General features: G+C 38.8%; 1 protein-coding gene across 1 annotated transcript in view; it reads right to left on the reverse strand.

Annotated features, from left to right (window-relative positions):
- Positions 1 to 22,766, reverse strand: part of MEIKIN (meiotic kinetochore factor) — an 80,346-nt gene extending 57,580 nt beyond the window's left edge. The window contains exons 1-6 of the mRNA XM_074314104.2: positions 22,634 to 22,766; positions 22,399 to 22,492; positions 21,926 to 22,013; positions 12,673 to 12,733; positions 6,712 to 6,846; positions 541 to 660 (exon numbers count right to left, since the gene is read on the reverse strand). Of these exons, the coding sequence (XP_074170205.2) occupies positions 541 to 660; positions 6,712 to 6,846; positions 12,673 to 12,733; positions 21,926 to 22,013; positions 22,399 to 22,492; positions 22,634 to 22,766 (631 nt within the window). The remainder of the gene's footprint in view (positions 1 to 540; positions 661 to 6,711; positions 6,847 to 12,672; positions 12,734 to 21,925; positions 22,014 to 22,398; positions 22,493 to 22,633) is intronic.
- Between the last annotated feature and the right edge of the window lie 1,256 nt (positions 22,767 to 24,022).

The following is a 24,022-nucleotide window of genomic DNA, read 5'->3' on the forward strand; positions in this document are numbered from 1 at the left end:
TGGAAAACAGTATTTTGATTGGATATTGTAATGCTAAAGACAAAATTGCTTTAATCTATTTAGTAAATATGTTTCTCACAGGGGTCTGGGTTAACAATTATAAAACTTGCTTCTATGTATACTAGAATTAAATACATAAGTAAATAAATAATGAAAGTATTGGATTTTAACCCATAAAACAAAATAAATACACATAAGTCCATACTGATATAAATAATTGAAAAAATGGCAGAAAAGAGTTCTTACATAGTAGAATACCGATTAATAAGTGTAACAGGAAAGAATGAAGTAGAAATCACCATTAGATGAACACCACAGCAATAACTGTCGAAGTCAAGTTCCTCTGATGACTGGTAATACCAGTGAATGAAAGTTTAAGGAGACACTGGATTTACTGAATTTCGAATTACCTTTTTCTAGATATTTATTAACTATAAAGAGAAACTAGTAACATTACAGTGGAGAAGCCAGCAAACATCACCTTAATGAAGTGATGAGGGTTTTCCCTGTAATATGAGAAAAAAACACGTGAAAACTCACCTAAAATTGAAGAAAGGTTTGAAAACTGTGGTGCCTTCTCTATTGCTACTGCCTTGCTGGTATCCAGAAGAGTGGAATTCTTACGTTGCAGGTGTCCTTCCAACTTGGGACACTCCCAATCTAAAACAGCAGGGGGAAATGGCACAAAATTGAACAGCACATAGTGGCAGGTTACCTTTACAGCCTTCAACTTAGGTCCCCTGCCCAAACCCAGCCATGGTAATTGAAGAAGGTTTGGGGTGAGACAGAGAAAAAAGACAAGCCTTGATGGCATCAGGATAGTAAATAAACTTTGGCCTATTCTTCTGCTCTAATCTACTTTCTTTCATACACTTTTGCCCATGATTATTGATCTAAGGGACAGACAGCATACATGGGAGCTGCCTCTTATATGTTATATATAAGTTTTACCTATGTCCCGTTAATTATGTCATTAAATAACATACTATTACTTGATGCCAGTTTTAAGCTTTCCATTGACTTCCCACTATGGAAGAATGAGGCTAGTCTCTCTTATATCCCCTTGCTCCTACCTTTCCCACATTTCCCATTGTCCTCAAACTATTATATCACATATTAATTTAGATCAATATTCAATGTAGACATTATTATGATAAATTGCTATAAAAATGCTATTTACTCTTGTGGCATACCATGACCACCTTTGGGTTTTCCTAGAGTCAATAAGTCTTTTGTTTTCGTTTTCTCCGTATTTTTCATCGATTTAATCCCAACTCTATGAAATTGTATAAGTCTATTCTATTTATTCCATTGTCTAGTTTTCTGAAGTTTCACAATGCTCTATCTTGTTGCTTTTCACGTATTGTACTAGGCACCTGGTGGCTCTTTTAACTCAGAAATCTTATTTTTTAGCTATAGAAAATGTTCTTGAATTATACTTTTAATAATATTCTTCCCTCTGTTTCACTATCTTTTTCTGGAACTCCTGTTATTTCATATTGGATTTCATATACTGCTTTTCCAACTTTTCTTCTCCAGATTGCAATCTTTTTTTTTCTTTTTTTTTCCCTCCTGACTCTTTTTCCCCGGGAAATCTCCTCAGCCTTATCTTCTAATGTTTCTACAGAGTTTTCAATTCCACTATTGCATTTAATTGTTTGCTGAATATTCTTTTTCTATAGCAGCTTATTCCTATTTGATGGATGCAATCTATATTTTCTTATCTCAGTGAAGACTTTCTTTTTTCAATATTCCTCTCCTTATGTTTCTGTTTCTGCTTGGTTCCTTTTATTTTTATTTTATTGTGATAGGAACACTTAACGTGAGAGCTACCCTCTTAAATTTGTAAATGTCCAGTACAGTATTATTAACTATAGACCCAATGTTGTACAGCAGATCTTTAGAACATATTCATCTTGCATAACTGAAACTATACAAGTCGAATAGCAACTCTCCATTTTCCTAGGCCCTGGAAACCAACATTCTACTCTCTACTTCTATGAATTTGACTATTTTAGGTATCTCATATAAGGGGAATCATACAGTATTTGTCTTTCTGTCACTGGTTTTTTTCACTTTAGCATAATTTCCTCAAGGTTCACGCACGCATGTTATCATATAGCAGGATCTCCTATTTTTTTCAGGCTGAAAATATTCCATTATACCCATATACCAAATTTTCTTGATTCATTTATCAATGGACACTTAGGTTGTTTCCACATGCCAATGAACATGGAAACGCAAATATGTATTCAAGATTCTGACTGCATTTATTTTGGATAAATACCCAAAAGTGGGATTGCTGGATCATATGGTAGTTCTATTTTTAAGTTTTCTAGGAATCTCCATACTGTCCATACTGTTTTCCACAGTAGCTGCACTATTTTACATTCCCATAAAAAGTGTACAAGGATTCATTTCTCCACATCCTTGCTAACACTTACCAATTTTTTTTAATAATTACCATCCTAACAGGTGTGAGGCAATATCTCATTGTGGTTTTGATTTGCATTTCCCTGATGATTAGTGATGTCGAATGTCTTTTTATGTACCTGTTGGCCATTTGTAGGTCTGTGGGGAAATGTCTACTCAAGTACTTTGCCCATTTTTTAATCGGGTTATTTATTGTTGTCTTTTTCCTATTGAGTTATAGGAGCTTCTTATATATTTTGGGTACTAATCCCTTATCAGTTATGTGGATTGCAAATATTTTCTCCCATTTTGTAGGTTGCCTTTTCACTGTTGATTGTTTCTTTTGTTGTGCAAAAGCTTTTTAGTTGTATGTAGTCCCACTTGTCTACTTTTGCTTTTGTTACCTGTGCTCATGGGGTCATATCCAACAAATCATTGCCAAAACCAACGTCATGAAGTTTTTCCCCTATGCTTTCTTCTAAGAGTTTTACAGTTTCTGGTAAGTCTTTTGAGCTGATTTTTATGTATGGTGTAAGGTTAAGGGGCCAATTTCATTTCTTTGTTATGTGGATATCCAGTTTCCCAACATCATTTGTGGAAGAGACTATTATTTCCTCATTGTGTATTCTTGGCATCCTTGTTGAAGATCAGGTGACCATATACATGTGAATTTAATTCCGGGCTCTCTATTCTGTCCTACTGGTCTGTATGTCTGTCTTTATGCCAATGCCATACTATTATCTATAAAATATAATTTGCAATAAATCTGAAATCAAGAAGTGTTGATTTACTGTCTAAATATACTATCCATTACTGAAAGTGGTGTTACTGAAGTCTCCTATTATTGTATTGCTGCCTATTTCTGCCTTCAGTTATGTCAGAGTTTGCTTTATGTTAGATACTGTGATATTGAGTGCATATTTATTTATAATTGTTATATGTTCCTGGTGAATTGAACCGTTTATCATTATATAATGTCCTTCTTTGCCTTTGTGATAGTTTTTTACTTTATGTTGATTTTATCTAAGTATAGCCATTACTCCTCTCTTTTGTCTCCATTTGCAAGGAATGTCTTTTTCTATCCCTTCACTTTCAGCATATGTGTGTCCTTAAATCTAAAGTAAGTCTTCTGTAGACATCAAATAGTTGGATCTTGTTTTTTATTTATTTATTTAGCCACTGTCTTTTGATTGGAGTTTAATCCACTTACATTTAATTATTGATAGGAAAGAAATTACTATTACCATTTTGTTAATTGTTTTCTGTCTGTTTTTGTGGTCTTTTTGCCCCTTCTTTCCTCTTTTGCTATCTTCCTTTGTGTATTAGTGTTTTTCTTTATATATTGATATACTTTGATGCCTTTCTATTTTTCTTTTATGTATCTTCTATAGGTATTTTCTTTGTGGTTATAGTTCTTAGATCTGAAACATAGTTTTAATAGTCTATTTTAAGCTAGTAACAACTTCAATGAAAAACTCCATTTTAACTTCTCTCCTCATACACACTTTGTGTTTTTGATGTTACAATTTATGTCTTTTTATATTATATACCTATTAATATAGTTTTATAGTTATTTTTAATACTTTTGTCTTTTAACTTTTATACTAGAATTAAAAGTGATTTATATACTACTGTTACAGTACTAAGTATTCTGTATTTGTCTACATATTTACCAGGGAGTTTTATGCTTTCAATATGCTACAATGTTGCTGTTTGGAGTCTTTTGTTCAACTTGAAGAACTCCCTTTAGCATTTCTTGTCAGGCACATCTAGTGATGATTAACCCCTTCAGCTTTTGTTTGTTGGGGAAGGTCTTTATCTCCATTTTTTAAGGGCAGTTTTGCTGGTTATAGTATTCTTGGTTGATAGTTTTTCTCTTTCTGTACTATTTTGTTACACTACCTTCTGTCCTGTGAGGTTTCTGCTGAGAAATCCATTGATAGTCTAATGAGGGGTTCCCTTGTACATATCAAGTCACTTTTCTATTGCTGCTTTCAAAATTCTCTCTTTGACATTTGACAATTTGATTATGTGTCCCCATTTCTTTGGTTCATGTTAGTTGAGGTTTTTGGACTGGATAATTTCAAATGACCTATCTTCAAATTCACCAGTTCTTTCTTCTGCTTGACCTAGTCTGCTGTTGAACCTCTTTATTGCATCTTTCAGTTCAGTTTTAGTATTCCTTAGCTCTAACATTTTTCTTTCAGTCTTCTAAAATTTTTCTACATCCTTCTTGAAATTCTCATTTCTTTTATGCATTGTTCTCCTGAGCTCACTGAACATTTTTAGGATGATTATTTTGAATTCTCTGCAAGGTAATGTACATATATCTCCATTTAATCATTGTCAGTTTCTGGAGCTTTACCTTATTTCTTTTGGGGGGACTGTTTCCTTGTTTCTTCTTTTTCTTTGATTCTCTGTGTTGGTATCTGCACATTAGAAAAAATAGCCACCTCTCACATTCTTCATGGACTGGTCTCAAACAGAGGACTCTCACTAATCAGCCAAACCAGAAATTCTGGGATCCTCTCAAACCTTCTTACTCGTCCAAACCACCATCTTTGTTCTTAGTGGCCACCAGGTATCTAGAATATAGCAGGTCCCATCAGTGCTCTGAGACATGAGAGACAGAAGCCATTTTCTTGGGCAGCTCCCAGAAGTGTTGGATACACAGGCCAACATTCTCCTTTCCCAGAGAGAAGCTGGGATCTAGAGAATACTTGCATGCTAGACCAAACTACAATCTTTGTTCTCAGTACCCAACAGAATTCTAGTGTATGTCAGGTTCCATCAGTACTCTGAAACAGGCAAGACAGTATCCAGTCCTTTGTGTGGCTCCCAGAAAATTTAGAACGTTTGATGTATGGTTCAGTCCTTTCCTTCCCTCCCTAGAGAGAAGCTGGAAGCTGGGGATTCCCTGCCTATTCTATGGTGCTGTGCTGGGGAAAGGGTTTATGGTGACAGGGTGTCTTGAATATTCCTTCTGGCTTTGATGTGGATGGATTTGTGCGTGTCTGGGGTTCAGAAACCCTCAACTAGCTTCTAGATTTCTCACAAATAGAATTAGTGCATGCATTGCTGTTGAATTGGTGTATCCATGAGGGAAGGGGGCTTCCTTTTCCAACACCTTTCTGATGTCACTCCCATATTTTGCTTTGTTTTGATCTCTGTTTTATGTTAGAGGTTTCCCCAAAAGTCTGGTGATCCTTGGTTCTCTATTCATATTTAAGAGGGGTCCCTAAAAGGCTAATTGGAATCTCTATGGCCTACTTGTGGTTTGTCACATAGTTGGCTTCACTGCAGGGTGTTCTTGTCAGTTTCATCGAAGGACTACTTAAGTCAGTATCTTTAGATATATTCTTTAAGGTTTCTCAGAATTCTCAAGAAAGCATCTTACATTCTCCGAACTGGAAGGTTCAAGTCTGGGTGCTAATATGTTGGAAACTGAACAGAGAAACAAGCTGTTGGGCTGGGATAGGACTAGACATTGGGTGAGCAGGTCCTACAATTTAGAATGTACAATTTCTTTTATTTCTCCCTCTTCTTTGTATCTGAAGTTGGCTTTTTCTGTATAATAAATAACCCCAAAATCTCAGTAGCATAAAATGAAAGCATTTATTTCTTATTCCCATGTCTACCATGTTTCCCCGAAAATAAGACCTAGCTGGACCATCAGCTCTAATGTGTCTTTTGGAGCAAAAATTAATATAACACGCTGTTTTATATTATATTATATAAGACCTGGTCTTATGTTATATAAGACCGGGTCCTATATTATATTAAAATAAGACTGGGTCTTACATTAATTTTTGTTCCAAAAGATGCATTAGAGCTGATGGTCCGGCTAGGTCTTATTTTCGGGGAAACATGGTACTGGTTGGCTCAGGCAGCTCCACTTCAGATTACAGGTCTGCTGATCAACTGGGGCAGCTCTCTGCACTCTACAGGTTGCCTTGGGCTAATCTGCTCTGTCTGGGGCTATTCTGCTCTGTACGTCTCATTCTGGGTCCCACGGGAGAAGCAGAAGCTGATTAGGACATATTCTTCTCAAGATGGCAAAAGTGTAAGAGGATAAACTCAACCATTTAAGCATATTTCAAAGGTTTGCATATGTTTTATTCACTGATATCCTGTTGCCAAAGCAAGTCACATGGCCAACTCCAGAGCCAAAGAGTGAAAAGAGGTTTTGGTGAGGAAGATAAGTATACCTTCTCAAAAAGAACATTGTTCATTGGAGGATTTGTGGACAATAGACAATTTCTATAGTGAAGCAATTTAAGATTGAAATTATTTTCTCACCTAAATAATCTGATCCTCTGAAGAGTTCAGGTGATGAGAAGCTACTTAAACTCTCTTCAAGACTGTTGTATTCTGTATAAGAGTCTGTGATTGAATTGCTCAGAAGAGAACTAGAAATATGCTGCAAACTTAATCCTGTAGAATAAACAAACAAAAAGGGTAAAATGTTTCAATAGTACACAGACTCAAAATCCTAAGAACTTAAATTTGTAGAAATGTACATGCAGTTGTATGCTAAAAATGTAAAATTACTTCCACATATAAATGAATAGGCATCCTATTTGTATACCATTTTAATTTCAATCTTAGAAAATAATTCTGTTTTTGATGTACAGAAAACGCATTATAATCCTTTTCCATTGTTTTCCAAAATTTTATAACTTATTCCTTCCCTACTTTGATTTAGTTGTGATGCTTGACTCAAAAATCCAAGTTATATATTTAAGTAACCTACTAACTGTAAGCTAGCTAGCTAAGGAGAAGAAAAGGTGATTCTAGTTATTCCATTTAAAAAACAATGAAGGCGGCCAGATGGCTCAGTTGATTGGAACTTGAGCTCTGAGCAGCCAGGTTGTTGGTTTGATTCCCACATGGGCCAGTGGGCTGCGCCCTCCGCAACTAGATTGAAGACAAATGACTAGATTGAAGACAAATGACGTGAGCTTAACTGCCGCTGAGTGGCCGGTGGGCAGCTGGATAGCTCAGTGGGTTGGAGTGTATGCTCTTAACAACAACGTTGCCAGTACAACTCCCACATGGGATGGTGGGCTGTGCCCCTCCGCAACTAGACTGAAAAAAATGGTGACTGGACTTGGAGCTGAGCTGCGCCCTCCACAGCTAAGATTGAAGGACAACAACTTGACTTGGAGCTGAGAAAAAAAACCACACTGTTCCCCAATAAAGTCCTGAAGGTACATGCTGTAAAATCTTTTTTAAAAAGGGGCGGCCCAATGGCTCACTTGGTTAGAGCGTGAGCTCTGACCAACAGATTTGCCAGTTAGATTCCCACATGGGATGATAGGCGGCATCCCCTGCAACTAAGACTGAAAACGGCGACTGGACTTGGAGCTGAGTTGCGTCCTCCACAACTAGATTGAAGGACTGATGGGCCCTGGAGAAACACACTGTTCCCCAATATTCCCCAATAAAAAATTTTTTTAAAAAATGAGCCTAAAAATAGACAAATAGATCAAACAAAATGACAGAGCGCCTAGAAATATATATATATGAACAACTGATTTTTGACCAAGGCAATTCAGCAGAGAAAGGATATTCTTTTAAAAAAATTAATTATGCTGGAACAATTGGATATCCATACACAAAAGCAAAACAAAACAAAAAATTTACGCTTATATCTTCCATCATATAAAAATATTAACACTAAATGGATCATACACCTAAATGTAAATCCAGAAAGAAAAAACAGAGGAGACCCTGAGTTAGTAAGATTTCTTTGATATAACACTAAAACAATGAGTTATAAAACATTAGCAATGATAAACTGGAGTTCATCAAATTTAAAAACTTCTGTTCAGAAGAGATTAAGATGAAAAGACAAACCACAAACTAAGAGAAAACATTTGCAAATGGACTGGAATCCAGAATATAAAGAAATCTAAAAATTCAATATTAAGAAAACGGGCAAAATATTTGAATAAAGAACCTCCCAGACTTAGAGGTCATAAAGTCATTCTTGTGAGAGTGGACTAGAATGAAGAATTTTCCAATAAATTACAGGGACAGAACTTAGTACTACAAGTTAAGAATCAGAAAGTTCAGTAAGAAAAGAGAAAACATACTCTGCTATAGTCAGTCAGCATTTATTAAACACTCTCAACATGACAAAAGAGCGATCAATAGTATAGAAACTGGTGGGGTGGGGTTAAGGGATGAAAGAGGAGCATTGCTTTGAAAACCTATTATCTCCTATTTTGGAGCTGTCTTATGCCTAACTCTGCTCATCTATTACCTACCTGAGAACTAACTGTCCTTCCTACTTTAACTCATCGCACCTTTTTCTCCCACTCCAACTCCCTCCTTAAAGCTGACATTTGTTTCCTACCTGGCCACTTCTTCCTGACACCACTGCAACACTTAAATTGACTGACCCAATCTTCCACCCTTCTTCACCTACTCAGATGTCAGAGGTAGGTTATCCCTCCGAGCATCTTCGTTTCCTCTACTCCAACTGCCCTAGAGTGTCCTGTCCCTGTACTTGCTCCTTTTTATTCTTCTCACTCGGCCTTCATCCTTTCCACCCATATGTTGTTACATCTCATCTCTCTTGCCTTCCATCTCTCAAAATTCCATGAATACCACTCACAGGAGATCTACACCTTCCACCAAACCCCAGAACTCAACCCAGGCTCAGAAATTAGGAAAGCCCCATATTCACCATCTGGGTTGTTGGGTAGAGAAAAGAGTAAGTATTCATGGCTGTATCAGTGGAAGGTTGTTTCTGATGTCACAAGTTAGAAATGTAAATGCATTTATATTAAATTATACTATACAGTTTTAAAAAGTCAAATAGTTCTACAACGCTTATAACAAAAACTACAATCTCGTCTCATACTTCCCCATCATAATTCCATACTCGCTAGAGACAACTACTTTTAACTCTATTAACTATTTCTTTTAATGTCTACCTTTAATTTCTAATTTAAATGTATTCAACAATTCTATTATTATGACTGCTCAAATGTATTTACAGCTGAGCCATATACTATGCGCTATATTAATCACTTTTGCTACAAGTCTTTGTTTTTTTCTTGATTACTTAATTTTAAAATTAGTTTTCTAAGTACCTATCATATTTCATCCCATCTTTCTTGCAAGAGTATAAATTTCCTCTCAATACTTTAAAGGACACCAGGTTATCTATCAGTTCCTTTTTTTCTTTCCTTTCTTCCTCCCTCCCTCTCCCTTCTCTTCTTCTTTCCTTTCTCCTTTTTTCCATTTTTTAAAAAGAAGTATTGCAATTGGACATCTCAATACACTTGCTCAAGTTTGGACTGGTTGTCCTCTAGACATGCTGCACAGGTGTCTTCTTGGGATTTCCCTTTACCATTATCCTAAGAAATTCTTTCACATACTTCCTGTATTAGAGCCTTTGATTCCTGGATCCCATGATTTCTTCTTTATTGATTTACTCTCTGATTTTATTGGAGTATCTCCTTCATTTCTGAGAAAAGGTGCACGAAAGAACTGTCTAAAAATTCTTTATACTATCTTCACACTTGAGTGATGGCTTGGCTGGCTAAAGAATTCTAGACTAATATATTAATAAGACAGATTCCGCCTTTCAATGTTTGACATAGTAAAACTTCACTGCTCCCCCTTATCCTTCTGCCCCACATTTGGGCAAACTGGTAAAAAAGGCCCTGGTGCTCCATCTTTTAACAATGGTGGTAAAAACATGCACAGGAAAATTCATCACGGCCCCATCCTCTAACTACATAAAAACCCCAATCCAGTCTCTTTTCCCCACTCTCTCAAGCCATTTTCAGGCCTGCTTGGGAGTCGCTTTCCACGCCAGAAAACCTCACTATATAAGTAATAATCCTTTCATTACCTCTTGGTATGTGGGTGACATGATCAGTTCTGAAATCTGAGCCAAATTTTGGGTGGGGACCTATCCTGTCTCTGCAAAATCAGTTCTCTTCAGAATTTTAAATGCATTTTTCCACCATGTTCTAGATTCTGGAGTTGCTCTTGAGAAGTTTAACGCCATTCATATTCTTGATTGCTTATTTGCAATCAACAATTATTTCTCTGGAAGACTGAAGATTTTTTTTGTCCTGAGGATTTTCTAATTACATAACGTTTTGCCTTCTTGTGGGTCTTTTCTCATTCACTGTAACAGTCAGTTGGTGGACTCTTTCAATATGTACACTAAAAAAAATTCTAGTTTTATGTATTTAATAATTTCCCTTGTGTTCACAATGTCTGGAACTACTATTTTTCAAGATGTTAGAATGCCTGGACTCAGCTTCTAATTATTTTTTTAATAGCAGCTTTATTGAAATAAAATTCATATTCCATAAATCTCAACCCTTTAAAGTATACAATTAAATAAGAGTTGTGTCACCAATGCCATAATTTTTATCTTCTTTCTTCTCTTTAATGTTTGTTCAACTTTTAGAATATTTCCTTGACTTCATCATCTAATTCTTCATAGAATATTATATTTGTGATTTTTTATTTTTATTTTTCAAGAATTCTTCTTGTTCTCTCAATGTTCTTTTTTACAGTAGCCTGCACTTGTTTCATAGATATTTTTCATCATTCTGAAGATAATACTAAAAATATGGCTTTGAAAGGTTTTCTTTTCTTTGCATTGTCTGTGTCCTTCAAGTTTCTTTGTATTTGGCATCTCTTTTACTTTAAATGTTTTCTTTCAATGCCTGGTAATTCTTTAACGTTTGAGAATGAGGTACTGAAATAACAGTTGGAAACTAGATGCATGAGTGAAGTTTAGGAAGTAGAGAGCTTTACTGAAGGGTATTTATACAGGGACCAGGTCATTACTGCCAGAATATAGGTCTTCTCTTGGGCAGAAAAGTTTCCAAAAGAGAAATCCTCCAGTCTCCTAATTTGGGTATATTTTCCTGAGTAGGACAAGGGGTCTGGAGGTTTCACCACTAAGTATACAGATCTTACAATTCCCTTCCCTCCTCCTCCCTCCCCACTGTTAGTTTTCAATATCGCACCTCCGCCCTGAGCAGTACCTAGCACCCCTGAGTCCAGACCCTCTGCTTCAAAGTCTCTGGACTGCCAGAGACTTGGGAAAAAGAGTAGTTGCCTGGTCACACAGTGTTGGGGAAGGGATCAAAGTATGTAACTGCTACTTTTAAAGATTTCCCCAAATCCTATTTTCAAGACTATCTATACCCATTCTTTCAAGAATATGTGATGCCTCTAATTTTTCAACCTACAGCCTAAGTCAGTTTGCTTCTTGGTTTGTTCTTACTCTAGGTACCCGCTTTTTATCCCTAAAAAAATTTTTTTTGTCTGTTAGGCCAATTATGATTTATTTATCTACCTTCCAGATTCCAAAATTGTTGATAATCTATTGTCAGCTGAGGTCTCCCTCTTTTTCTCCATCTTGTGGCTTCACGCCTTCTTTATACTTTTAGTGATATTTCAGTGAGGTTTCAGAAGGGAGAAGTAAAAGTGTATGTTCAATCTTTCACATTAAATATGAAGTCCTGAATTAATTTTCATCATATTGCAAAGTCACTAGATTTCAAGATAGAATTAAAATAATTATATGTTAAATAGGATTAATCCTATGGGCTGCTCAAAACCTAACCATTTACATTTTATTATGAGAAAAGCATTCCAGGTTTCAAATATCAATCAACAAATGAACTCTTAGACTACAACCAGTTTGTAAATTAGAGATAGTCTATTTTCTATTTCATTTTTTTAATATTAATATATTAAATTATGGGTGCCTTTAAGATGACTAAGCAGTCTTTTTAAGATGTCTGTCTAACCTTGACTTATTATCACATCTCCTCCTCTTCTCTGTACTACAGACACACTGGCCTTCTTTCAGTTTACTGAGCACATAACACTCAGTCCCACGTTAGGGTCTTTACACATGCGGTTTCCTCTCCCTGGATTACTCTTTACTCACCTCTTTGCATAGTTACTATCTACTCTTCTTCAGATCTCAATTGAATTGCCATTGCTTCACGGATGCCTTCCCTAATCTCTCTAACTAAAACTTGATTAATTACACGGAAGTCAATCTCTCTTTTGTAGCACTTACACAGCTGTAATTTACAGGTGTGTATTTGAAGGCTTTGAGGATGAAGGTCAGCACAGGCAGAAGGATTCATCGTGGACTAGGAGAAAGATACCACTTCCACTGAGATGGAAAGATGGAAGAGATACAAATGGATGCTTATGTTTGTAGGAAAGATAACTGAGGGAGTTCACATTTGACAGTCTTACCTGATACTAATTCACTATCTGATGAACTACTGGCAACCTGGAGGTCATCAGTCACTGACTCCTATAAGAATTAAACATATAGTACAAATTATGAGATTGAATACTTTTATCTTATAATATTATATCACATTGACTTGGTTATTTTGAAAATGAAAAACTAATGTCAACTTTGTATACTAGTTTCATATGTATAATAGTATTTCAGCTATTGATCACAGGTATAATCTTATATTTAATATTAAATCTGAAAATAAATATTAAAATATAATATTGTGGACATTTTTTTAAAGTTTCAGGTACGATGGTGTCAATTTGCAAACATGAATCAAAACCTTTAAACCTGATCCAACCTTTGACCCACTGCAAAGTATTTGTCTTAGGAAAACAATTTCAGGTACACAAAAAAAACTTCTGCAGCAGGATGTTTAATGATATCTATAACAGCAACACCTTAGAAACAATCTCAACTGTCCAACCACAGCAAAACAGTACTACAAATTACAGTACCTTTCTATAAGAGAAAGCACTATACAGACACTAAAAATCATATTTTGAAGACTATTTAATGTTGGAGGAATACACAATCAGGTAATATGTAAAATGAAAAAAAGGCACAGCCAAAAAAATGGAAAGAAATATACAAAAATTAAAAGAAATTGCTTAAACACTTTTTTTGCATAATCTGAATCATCTACAAGGAACACTTAACACTGTTATAACCTGGGGTAAGAGCCTTTTGAAAAAAAATTTTTTAATGAAACTGCCCTCTGCCCAAAAACATGTTATAGAGGAATATGTAAATTGAAACACTGAAACACAACTATCAAATTTAATGACAATGTCAGAAGAGTCACAGACAATTTTTAAAATCCAAGTTTTCCAAACTACTGCTATACATCTTTAAAATATTATACAGAATCCAAATGAAATACAGTAGATTAAGAAGTTATATAATTTTCTGGGAGATACCAAGATAGCACAGTAGGTAAATGCTATGCTTACCTTCTCTTATGAACACATCAAAATTACAACTAAACTACTAAACAACCATCATTGAGAATTGCCTAAAATCTTGCTGAACTGAAGCTCTACAACTAAAGACATGCAGAAGAAGCCAACTGAAGACTGGGAGGGGCAGAGATGCAGAATGGGCTGGTCCCACACCCATGTGTGACCATTGAAGATCGGGAGGGATATTACAACTGTGGAGGTCCCCCTTACCCCCAGAGAAGTGAGAAGTCCCAGTCTCACCCCAGCCCAGGGTTCCAGTGCCAGGAAGAGAAGTCCCCATAATTTCTGGTTGTAAAAACCAGTGAAGACAGAGGGCGACTGCATTCCCAAGCACTCCTCTTAAAGGGACCATGTGCGGACTTACCCACCAACAGAACCACTCGCTCTGAGCTCCAGCGCTGGGCAACAGCTGGAAAGGAGGCAGGGACATATGGTAGAGAACTGAGTTGTCTGAAGTGGGTGGGGGCTGGAGAGGTGGCTTTCTCCTGGATGGAGGAGCTGGTAGAGGCCATTGTTTCTTTGTTGAGCCCTCCCCCTTCCTGATATGCAGACACAGGTGGCCACCATATCTGAGTCTCTGCCATTAGTTCGCCACACCCTGGCGACTGGAGACCACGTCTTTTGCCCAACTTTTGGACACACCCAAGCCACTTCCAGTGACTTTTTCGTACAAACTGCCTGCCTTAGCTCATGCTGCAGACTTTCCTAGGGTATCTCAAAAGGTTCACGGAACCCAGACAAGCAGCATCTGGCTTGACCATATCCTGTACCTCTCGCTGAGCAGCCCTAGGCTGGCACTAGTGGCGGCCAGCCTTGGTTCGCGGCTTGGCCTCTCAAGGAGCATCCAAGCATGGCACGAGCAGCAGCCATCTGTGGATTTCTTTGTGGCTCCTGCCCAGTGGCCCCAGGTGGGGCATGGGCTGTGGCTGAACTTAACCTATAGCAGATCCCCTCCAAAGTGGTCCTGGGCCTGGAGCCCCCAGTGGCCAGCTTCAAAACAAGCTGGAGCATCATCCAGCCGCCTCCAAGTACAACTCTCCCAAGGGATGAATGGGCAGGCACCAGAGCCCTGCTGAGGCAGATCCTGCTCTGTAGGGTCAGCCCCTGCACAACAACTCTTCCACTGTCATTAAGGCCAGTCCTCACAACCAGTGAGCCCAAGGTCAGTCTATCCCATTGATGTGCAATTATCAACCAAGGCTCAACTACAAAAGGAGGGCACATACAACCCATTCAAGGGACACAACTGGAGCATGTGGCTCAGGTGTCCAGAAAGACTGCACCAGTGAGCCCCACAGTACACCTACTACATAAGGCCACTCTATTAAGATCAGAAGACATAGCAGCCTTACCTAATACATAGAAATAAACACAAGGAGGCAGCCAAAATGGGCAGACAAAGAAACATGTCCCAAATGAAAGAACAGAACAAAGCTGCAGAGAAAGAGCTAAACAAAATGAAGACAAGTAATCTATCAGATGCAGAGTTCCAAACACTGGTTATAAGGATGCTCACTGATCTCAGGGAGAACTTTAACAAAGAGTTAGGAAACATAAAAATGGAGAGATAAAATATAAAAAAGAACCAGTCAGAAATAAAAAATACATTAACAGAAATGAAGAGTATAGTGCAGGGAATCAACAGTAGATTAGATGAAGCAGAGGATTAAACTGCGATGTAGCAAATAAGGTAGCAGAAAAACACACAACTAGAACAGCAAAAAGAAAACAGAATCCAAAAAACAGGATAGTTTAAGGAGCCTCTGGGCCAACATCAAGCATATCAACATTTGCATTATAGGGGTACCAGAATGAGGAGAGAGAGAACAAGGAATTGAAAATCTATTTGAAGAAATAATGACAAAAAATTTCCCTAACCTGATGAAAGAAATAGACATACAAGCTCAGGAAGCACAGAGAGTCCCAAACAAGGTGAACTCAAAGAGGCCAACACCAAGACACATTATAATTAAAATGTTAAAGATTAAAGACAAAGAGAGAACCTTAAAAATAGCAAGAGAAAAGCAGTTAGTTACCTACAAGGGAGCCCCCATAAGAATGTCAGCTTTGCAGGCCAGAAGGAATTGGCAGGAAATATTCAAAGTGATGAAAAGCAAGGACCTATAATCAAGATTATTCTACCCAGCGAAGCTATTATTCAGAATTAAAGGACAGATAAAGAGCTCCCAGACAAGAAAAAGTTAAAGGAGTTCATCATCACCAAACCAGTATTACGAGGAACTGGAGAGGGACTTCTTTAAGATGGAAGTGGTTAGGAATTGGAGAAAAAGGAAAGGATTAAAAAATACAAATTGGTTATTATACAATAGTCATGGGGATGCAGGGTACAGCATAAGGAATATAGTCAATAATATTGTAATAACTATGTATGGCGCCAGATAGGTATTGGATCTATCAGGATGATAGATGGGAGGCAGTGTGGGGGGCAGGGTGAAAAAGGTGAGGGTATTAAAAAATACAAATTGGAGAGGTGAGGAAAAATGGCGGCGTGAGGTGAGCCTCTGTAAAGCTCCCCTGGAATTTACAACGAATTGCACAACAAAAACTCCACAAAGGACTCCCTGCACAGCAGACAGGCAAGACGAAGAGGTCCACTACCAAACTCACCTACAGGTGGGAGATTCGCGCGCGCGAGGGGGGGGGGGAGGGAAGGGAGAAGTGCGGAGACGGAGCTGCGCGGGCACAGAACGCAGACCTAGCTCAGTGCTCTGAGCTCGCTATTTCCTAGAGCTACCGCAGCTGCGGGAGAGGGAAGAACTCGGACTGCTAGGGCTCCACTTCCCACAGGGCTGAGGGGACAGCATATAACACGGCTGAACCCAACGCTCACGGCAGAGACCTCGGAGAAAAGACTGAGGGAAGAAGGCTGAAAACGGTGGTGTAAGCCCTCACTGCCGAGCAGAGAACGGAGCCTTAGGCACTGAGACGATCCGCCCCCTCCCTACCCTCCCAGAGCTCGCCCTGCCCCCACCTGCCCGGTGCTAGAAACAGAACAGTAGCAGTGTCAGATCAAAAGAACAGAATATTTGCTGTTCTGAGAACTATGGACTGCAGACACAGATTCGCAGCCCAACTAGTTCCGGCAAAGGGGGGAGAGCTGTGGAAGCAGGACCGGCTGTGGTGGTGGTCGCCGCCATTGCTCTGGGCCACCTCTCACAACTCACCCCGCCCCTGACCCCACCTATCTGGGCGGATCCCTGCAGGAGTAAACAGAACTGCTGAAACATACAGGCTCTGAATCAGGAGCTGGAAGAGCTTTGGAACATCAAAAGCTCTCCACATACCCATCGGGACACTGTGCCCTGTGACCTAGACGAACTATTAACAGAGGAGAAGCCCGTCTCCCAGGGAATCCCCCCATTGTGTGAGAAGCTGGAATAGTGCAGAGAAAACATAGCACTACCGTGTGGGAGAAGAAAAATAAGCTGCAGTCGGAGAAAAAATAAAACATTCTACCAACAAGTCCTGGAAAACAAAAGAAAGACCGCTTCCTATCAACCTGTTGCAGAAGCCACTCCTGTAGATGTCTAGGAAGAGAAATAGTAAACCAGTAATTGCCATGAATAACCAAGGCAACAAGATAGCTCAGAAAGAAAGTGAAACATCTCCAGAAAAGGCACTTAAAGATACAGAAATATGTGACTTAAATGACAGAGAATTCAAGATTGCAATTCTGAAAAAACTCAACGAGATGCAAGAAAATACAGATAGGCAGTTAAATGAACTCAGAAACACAATCAAAGAACAGCATGAGCATTTTAAGAAAGAGATTGAAATTTGAAAAAAGAACCAAATAGAATTTCTGGAGATTAAGAACTCAATAGAAGAAATTAAGAATGAAATAACCAGCCTAGGTAGTAGAGTTGACCAGATGGAGCAAAGAATCAGTGCCATCGAAGATAGAAATCTGGAAATTACACAGATGGAAGAAGAAAGAGACTTGAGACTTAAAAGAAATGAAAGAACTCTACAAGAACTTTCTGACTCCATCAGAAAGAGCAATATAAGAATAATGGGCATACCAGAAGGAGAAGAAAGAGAGAAGGGAACAGAGAATATATTCAAACAAATCGTCGATGAGAACTTCCCAAACTTGTGGACAGAACTGGACCCTCGAATCCAAGAAGCAAATAGAACACCTAATTACCTCAATCCCAACAGGCCTTCGCCAAGGCACATTGTATTGAAGCTGTCTAAAATCAACGACAAAGAAAGAATCCTCAAGGTAGCCAGGGAAAAGAAGATGGTAATTTACAAAGGAAAGCCCATTAGATTACCATCAGATTTTTCAGCAGAAACTCTACAAGCCAGGAGGGAATGGAACCAAATATTCAAACTATTGAAAGAGAGAAATCATGAGCCAAGAATAATGTATCCAGCAAAGATATCCTTTAGATATGAAGGAGGAATAAAGACCTTTCCAGACATACAGAAGCTGAGGGAAATTTCTAATACACGACCTGCACTACAAGAAATACTAAAGGAGGCTATTCGACCACCATCAACAGGGACAATTTGTGGCAACCAAAACTCAAAAAGGGGGAGAGTAAAGGCCTGAACCGGAATACGGGAATGGAGAAAGTAAGCGTGCTGAAGAAAATGGAATACTCTAAATATCAAACTTTCTTTTGCATACACTTAAGGGTAACCACTCAAAAACAAATCCAGAACTGAAATATATACTGTAATAAAAGAAGAAACAGAGGGAAACATCATAGAATACCACCACACAGAAATAATAGACAACAACAAAAAGGCAAAGAAACAATGGAGACATAGCCTTACCAGAAAACTAAGGATAGAATGACAGGAAATCCTCAGATATCAATAATTACCCTGAATGTAAATGGACTTAACTCACCAATAAAAAGGCACAGAGTAGCAGATTGGATCAAAAAACTAAACCCAACCATATGCTGTCTCCAAGAGACACATCTCAGCTACAAGGACAAGCACAGACTCAAAGTGAAAGGGTGGAAATTGACACTCCAAGCAAATGGTACCCAGAGAAAATCAGGTGTAGCCATAATGATATCAGCTGAAACAGACTTCAAGGTGAAAAAGATAACAAGAGACAAATATGGACATTTCATAATGGTGAAGGGGACTATACAACAAGAAGACATAACAGTCATCAATATTTATGCCCCCAATCAGGGAGCACCGAAATATACAAAACAACTACTAACAGAACTAAAGGGAGAAATTGACCAAAACATAATTATACTAGGGGACTTAAAGAAAATAAATAACGAAATAGCAGCCCTAAATGACACATTAGATGAAATGGACATAATTGACATTTATAGAGCATTTCATCCTAAAACATCAGACTATACATTCTTTTCTAGTGTACACGGAACATACTCAAGGATAGACCATATATTGGGACATAAAATCAGTCTCAGCAAATTTAAGAAGATTGAAATCATACCAAGCAATTCTTTGAAATTGGATATCAACTGCAAAAGGAAAGCAGGAAAAAACACAAATACATGGAGATTAAACAACATACTTTTAAAGAACGACTGGGTCAAAGAAGAAGTTAGAGGAGAGATCAAAAGATACATAGATACATGCAATGGAGGAAAGACAGCCTCTTCAATAAATGGTGCTGGGAGAATTGGATAGCCACATGCAAAAGAATGAAACTGGACTGCTATTTGTCACCATGTACCAAAGTTAATTCAAAATGGATCAAAGATTTAAGCATAAGACCTGACACAATAAACTGCATAGAAGAAAACATAGGTACTAAACTTATAGACCTTGGGGTCAAAGAGCATTTTATGAATTTGACTCCAAAGGCAATGGAAGTAAAAGCTAAAATAAACGAATAGGACTATATGAAACTTAAAAGCTTCTGCACAGCAAAAGAAACCATCAACAAAATAAAGAGGCCACCAACTGAATAGAAGATTTTTGCAAACAGTGCCTCTGATAAGGGGCTAATATCCAGAATATACAAGGAACTCGTGCAACTCAACAACGAAAAAACAAACAACCCAATTGAAAAATGGGCAGAGAACTTGAAGAGACATTTCTCCAAAGAGGACATACAAATGGCAAATAGACATATGAAAAAATGCTCAACATCACTAATCATCAGAGAAATGCAAATCAAAACCACAATGAGATGTCACCTCACCCCAGTCAGAATGGCTACCATCAACAAGACAAATAGTAACAAGTGTTGGAGAGGCTGTGGAGAAAAAGGAACCCTCATACACTGTTGGTAGGAATGCAGACTGGTGCAGCCGTTATGGAAGGAAGTGTGGAGGTTCCTCAAAAAATTACGAATAGAATTGCCATATGACCCAGCAATCCCTCTCCTGGGTATCTACCCAAAAAATCTGAAAACATTTATCCATAAAGACACGTGTGCTCCAGTGTTCATTGCAGCTTTATTTACGGTGGCCAAGACATGGAAACAACCAAAATGTCCTTCGATAGATGAATGGATAAAGAAGTTGTGGTATAGATACACGATGGAATACTATTCGGCGGTAAGAAAAGATGATCTAGGAACATTTGTGACAACATGGATGGATCTTGAGAGTGTAATGCTGAGCGGAATAAGTCAGACAGAAAAAGCAGAGAACCATGTGATTTCACTGATATGTGGTATATAAACCAAAGACAACAAAAGAACAAGACAAACAAATGAGAAACAAAAACTCACAGACACAGACAATAGTTTAGAGGTTACCAGAGGGTAAGGGGGGTGGGGGGTGGGAGATGAGGGTAAGGGGGATCAAATATATGGTGATGGAAGGAGAACTGACTCTGGGTGGTGAACACACAATGGGATTTATAGATGATGTAATACAGAATTGTACACCTGAAATCTATGTAATTTTACTAACAATTGTCACCCCAATAAATTTAAAAAATAAATTATAAAAAAAAAACAAAAAACTTAAAAAATACAAATTGGTAGTTACAAAATAGTCATGAGAACAACCAAAATGCCCTTCGATAGATGAATGGATAAAGAAGTTGTGGTATATATACACAATGGAATACTATTCTGCCATAAGAAAAGATGAAATAGTGCCATTTGCGATGATATGGATGGATCTTGAGATTATAATGCTAAGCGAAATAAGTCAGACAGAAAAAGCAGAGAACCATATGATTTCACTGATATGTGGTATGTAAACCAAAAACAGCAAAACAGAACAAAACAAACAAATGAGAAACAAAAACTCGTAGACACAGATAATAGTTTAGTGGTTACCAGAGGGTAAGGAGGGAGGGGGGTAATAAATGAGGGTAAAGGGGATCAACTATATGGTGATGGAAGGAGAACTGACTCTGGGTGGTAAAAACACAATGGGATTTATAGATGATGTAATACAGAATTATACATCTGAAATCTATGTAACTTTACTAACAATTGTCACCCTAACAAACTTTAATTAAAAAAATAGTCATGAGGGTGTAAAAGGAATATAATCAATAATATGGTAAAAACTATGTATAGTGCCAGGTGGTACTAGTTAGAGGGATCACTTCCTAAATTATATAAATGTCTAACCACTATGCTGTACACTTGAAACTAATATAAAATAATATTGAATGTCAAATCTAACTGAAAATTTTAAAAAGGGAAAAAAGATCAATAATATTGTGATAGTGTGGTACAGTGTCAGATGGTTGCTGGACTTAGCATGGTGATCACTTCTTTAGCATAAGGAATATAATCAAACATGTGGTAATAACACTGTATAGAACTAGATGGGTACTGTTAAATAACTATGAGGTACACCTGAAACTAATATAATATTTTATGTCAGCTGTATTTTAATAAAAAATCTTTTAAAAAAAGAAGTTATATAATATTCTAATGGTAACAAATCCTGTTTCTAGTTGTTAATGGGAAAACATGAAAATGCCTTTAAAATGTTTAAATGCTATCAAACATAAGAAACATTAAAAAAACATTTTACATCTGTAATGCAGAAAATTAGGCAGTGACAGACATTTCAAAAATTTTTGTCAAGGGAAAGAAAACACGAAAACGCATGGCTATGAAACTACCAGAATCAAAAATTCAAGACCTTGTCTAAAGAGTTCTATCAGTGTTTATAAAAACATTAGAAAGCTATGTAGTCTCTATTGAACAAAGACCTCTATTATACTTTCATCTGGAGGTACATCAGACACCGCTGGTCGGTACACTAAGTGTATTCAAGGATCATAGGAGAAGCATACATACACTCAACGGAGCAATCTTCTCATCCTGGGTCTCTTCACTAGTGCTATTTTCTTTCAGGCTTCTCTCTCCCATAACTCGTAACTGCGAGCTAACAAACAACACAATTAGTTTGCACCGTCTGGACTTGGCTCTCCACGTCTCTGTTCACTGTTCAGAATCTGAAAGGATCTTCGGGGACATCATTAGGAAAAAGTAAGGACCGGATGAATTGTACCAATACCCTATTGATGCCACGACTGCTTTCCTGGAGGTTTTAGCTCACTTACTTTTAGGTAACTTGGCAAGATTTCTTTTATATACATATAATTTTTTCTTAAGTCCAATTTCTGGGTCTGTGTTCTGTGAAGAGTGAAATCAGAGTATTCTATTTATTTTCTTTGTTGTCTCTTAGAATGAGAAGCTTTCAGCAGAAAATTAGGATTGCAATTTTGAGGAGAGCAGAAGGCATAGGGCTGTCTATCGTGACTACGCACCTCAATGGCCCAGAGCTGCTACCTCCCGGCACACTCTGCTCCGCTTTCTCCACTATCTTCCGCAAACCATGCGCCTTGTCATTTCCTTTCCAGCCTGAATGAGGGAGGCACGTTTCAGGACAAAAGCCCTGGAGGCCGGGGCTCCGGAGACCCTGGGACCAAGGCCCGGCCCCGCGGGCTTCCGCCTGCTTAGCCCTCCCCGGTCCCGCCCCCAGGCCACTCCAGCGGGGCTTACAGTGGGCAGCGAGCCTTCGGCCCGGACCTGGGGGGGCCTCCACTGTCGCTGACGGGCCTAGGTCCGGCGTCGGGGTCATGCTGAGCCGCTGGCCGCCCCTCTTTTTGCGGGTATAGACCCGTAGCGGCCACATTGCCATTCACCCTACTCCTCAAAGGACCTCTTGGCCCTCCACTGCCTGTCTGGTCGCCTTCCTGAGGAGCCCAGCTACTGTGGGAGGGAGTCAACGTCAAGGGGGTGGCCTGAGGAGAAGCCAGAGAGTGGTATACAAAGCAGCAAAGGCCCAGGCCAGCAGCACTGACCCTGACGCTCACCCTGACCCGCCCGCCTCGCTCCCGCCTTTTTATCGCCGCCAACCCGCGTGGAGGCTTCTGGGAAGATGGAGTAACATGGCTGCCGCCCCGCCCTTGTGGAGACGTGGAGCTCGGGTACTTGACTGTGGCCTGCGTGGCCCCTGGTGCAGCCCCACATGCGTCATACTGAAGGGAAGCTCACTGAGAACATGTTTTTTCCTCCTCCAGGAGCTTGGTCCTTTGCTTTTAACTTTCTCAGTAGTCTCATAGGCCTAACAAGTGCTACTGATGCCTCAGCTGCTCTCCTTATCGCCGCTGCAGTAAAGCCTTGGTAATGGAGTTTTAGATACCTGAGCACAGGGAGCCTAGCATGGGTCAGCCTGACTCAATGCAGGAAGGTCAGAGAGGAATGAAAGCACTTTAAAGCAACAGGGAGTGTCCTCTTCAGCAGTCAACTGACGGGTCATGGTACTTGAGAGTTTAACCAAGCATTTGAAAGTGTTAGGTTCCAGAAGTTTCTTCTCAAGGACAAGCAGAATCCCTTACCTCCTGCCCAGGAGCTACTTCCAGACTATCTGGGCAGCCTTGTGTCAAAGTGGAGAATTCCATAGGGGCACCCATTTTAGTGCCCTGGGGCTCAGCTCTTTTGCTTCGCTCAATTATAGGAATGACATCCCCCTCCCTCCATACACCCAGGTTGGACCATCTTGCTGCATGTGATAAACATATTGCGCACATAATAACCATCTTATTTTTTTAAATGCCATTTCACAATATTAAAAATGCATTTGTAGAGATGAAATTGAGGTAGATAAAAGGCAGGACTGGCTGTAGAACAAGAACTCTCAGCCCTTTTTGAAACTTGTCCTTGAAACTTATCACCAGCTGCAGAAGAAGAAATCTCCGTCACTTCCAAAACACCCTACTATTCCTCCTACAAGTTTGAATGTACAGCCCCTAATTAAACGGGCACCAAAAATAGTTTCAAACTCGGGCAGGAGTGCTGCTACTCTGTCTATGGAGTAACCTGCTTCTTTCTTCTTCTTTGCTTGAATAAAGTTAACCATGCTTCACTTTCGTTTCTGCTCGTGCTTGA

Source organism: Rhinolophus sinicus, chromosome 5, assembly GCF_057876585.1.
Source record: "Rhinolophus sinicus isolate RSI-liver-muscle chromosome 5, RSI-T2T, whole genome shotgun sequence".
Taxonomy (NCBI): domain Eukaryota; kingdom Metazoa; phylum Chordata; class Mammalia; order Chiroptera; family Rhinolophidae; genus Rhinolophus; species Rhinolophus sinicus.